The following is a 1,574-nucleotide window of genomic DNA, read 5'->3' as shown; positions in this document are numbered from 1 at the left end:
CGGATCTTCGTTGAAAAATTACTCCATATAGATAGGGAAAATGATTTTTTTTGCATATCTGTAAGTTGTTGAATCTGCTTGGCATAAAGACTTTTTTTTTTAATCCCCAGAATTGAAATCCTGGTTCCGCCACTACTGGTAGTTTACTAACCTTATGCCAAATTTTTTTCATTATTTAGATATTGGTTTTGACTCAGATACGAAAGAGAGGACTACATCTTCAGGGACAAAAATGCAGCCTTTACTGTCTGATTCTCCTTTCGGAGCCATTACTTGTAAGGCTGGTAACCGAATCTGTAGCAGTTTAACAGCAGAAAATCCTTTGACGGGCACCAGATTTTGTGATCTCTGTTGCAGTGAGCCTGGTTTTTGCAGAGACTGCTGTTGTATACTTTGCAGAAAGCTTATCACTTTGGACTATGATGGGTACAGTTACATCCGATGTGAAGCTACAGTAGTTGATGGCCACATATGTGGACATGTTTCCCATCTAGAGTGTGCTCTACGAGCTTACATGGCTGGGACAGTCGGAGGAAGCATCAATTTGGATGCAGAGTATCTCTGTCGATATTGTGATACAAGGACGGATTTGGTTCCACATGCTTTGAAGCTTTTAAACATTTGCACATCTGTTGCTTCTTATGCTGACATCGAAAAGATTTTGAATGTTGGCATTTGTATTTTGCGTGGCTCACAAAAAAGTAGTGCAAAAGAGTTGTTGCATCGTATTGAATCAATCAATGCAAAGGTATAGCTAATTGATTAATGGTACTTTGTTTCCTATGATGCTATCTTTTTTCCAGTTTTTAGGTTTACAGTTACAAGAATGACCAATTTGATAATCATATCAGCTTATGAAAGGAGTCAGCATTCAAGATGCATTCAAAAAGGAAAGCTGTGTGGATAGCACTGGTAACTTCTCTGCCTTGTCATAGTCTTGTTTGTGTTGACCTATCACTTTGACTTGAATATCTGTATTTGAGCAAGATGTTTATGTGCAAATGTGTTTATTTTGTTTTAAGTATTGTCTATTTCATGATACAAATATATACATCTGCGCATTGTAAGTTTTGTCTATTTCAGTGCTTCCTGTTGTCAACAAATACCAAAAACACTCGGTGCAAACTAAACTGCAATATGACCAGAAAATAAAATTGGAGAGCCTTGGAAAGAGTATGAAAGAGGAATTATTTGTTGCACAACTAGTGCATCAGTTAAATGCTATCCAACTGCTCCTTGGTCCTAACTAGATGAAGGAAATGAATAGCTTCCTTATTAAGAGTTTGGAACTTTGGTATAATCAGCATAAAGAGAAAGGAATGGATCACTCAAGGATCTCTTGTAGGGTGCTGTTTTGGTCAATTGCAGCAATAACATCTCCTAAAGAGTTCTGCCTAGCCCCTACAGCAATAGAATTGAATGTCACATCCATGATCTGTCTCACCACATTAGTCTGTGAAACCAAAGAGGATGGTGTGGGGTGAGGAGGTGAATCAAAATTATTTTCGAATGCTAGTCAAGTGTTATTTTCGAATGTTAGTCAAGTTATAATTGGTCGACTGTTGATTTCTTCA

The 1,574-nt window shown here is 37.5% G+C and overlaps 1 protein-coding gene across 1 annotated transcript; it reads left to right on the top strand.

Annotated features, from left to right (window-relative positions):
- Positions 1–201: 201 nt before the first annotated feature.
- LOC102590133 (protein OBERON 2-like) lies at positions 202–912 on the top strand (the record flags this gene model as incomplete). Its single annotated transcript, XM_006356664.2, has 2 exons — positions 202–748; positions 852–912. Coding segments are annotated over exons 1-2 (577 nt in total), but the record flags the coding sequence as incomplete, so codon positions are not given.
- Positions 913–1,574: the final 662 nt, after the last annotated feature.

Source organism: Solanum tuberosum, unplaced genomic scaffold, assembly GCF_000226075.1.
Source record: "Solanum tuberosum cultivar DM 1-3 516 R44 unplaced genomic scaffold, SolTub_3.0 scf00227, whole genome shotgun sequence".
In the NCBI taxonomy this organism is placed as follows: Eukaryota; Viridiplantae; Streptophyta; class Magnoliopsida; order Solanales; family Solanaceae; genus Solanum; species Solanum tuberosum.
Note: the sequence above shows the minus strand (reverse complement) of the source record. Positions and strands in the feature narration are given on the sequence as shown.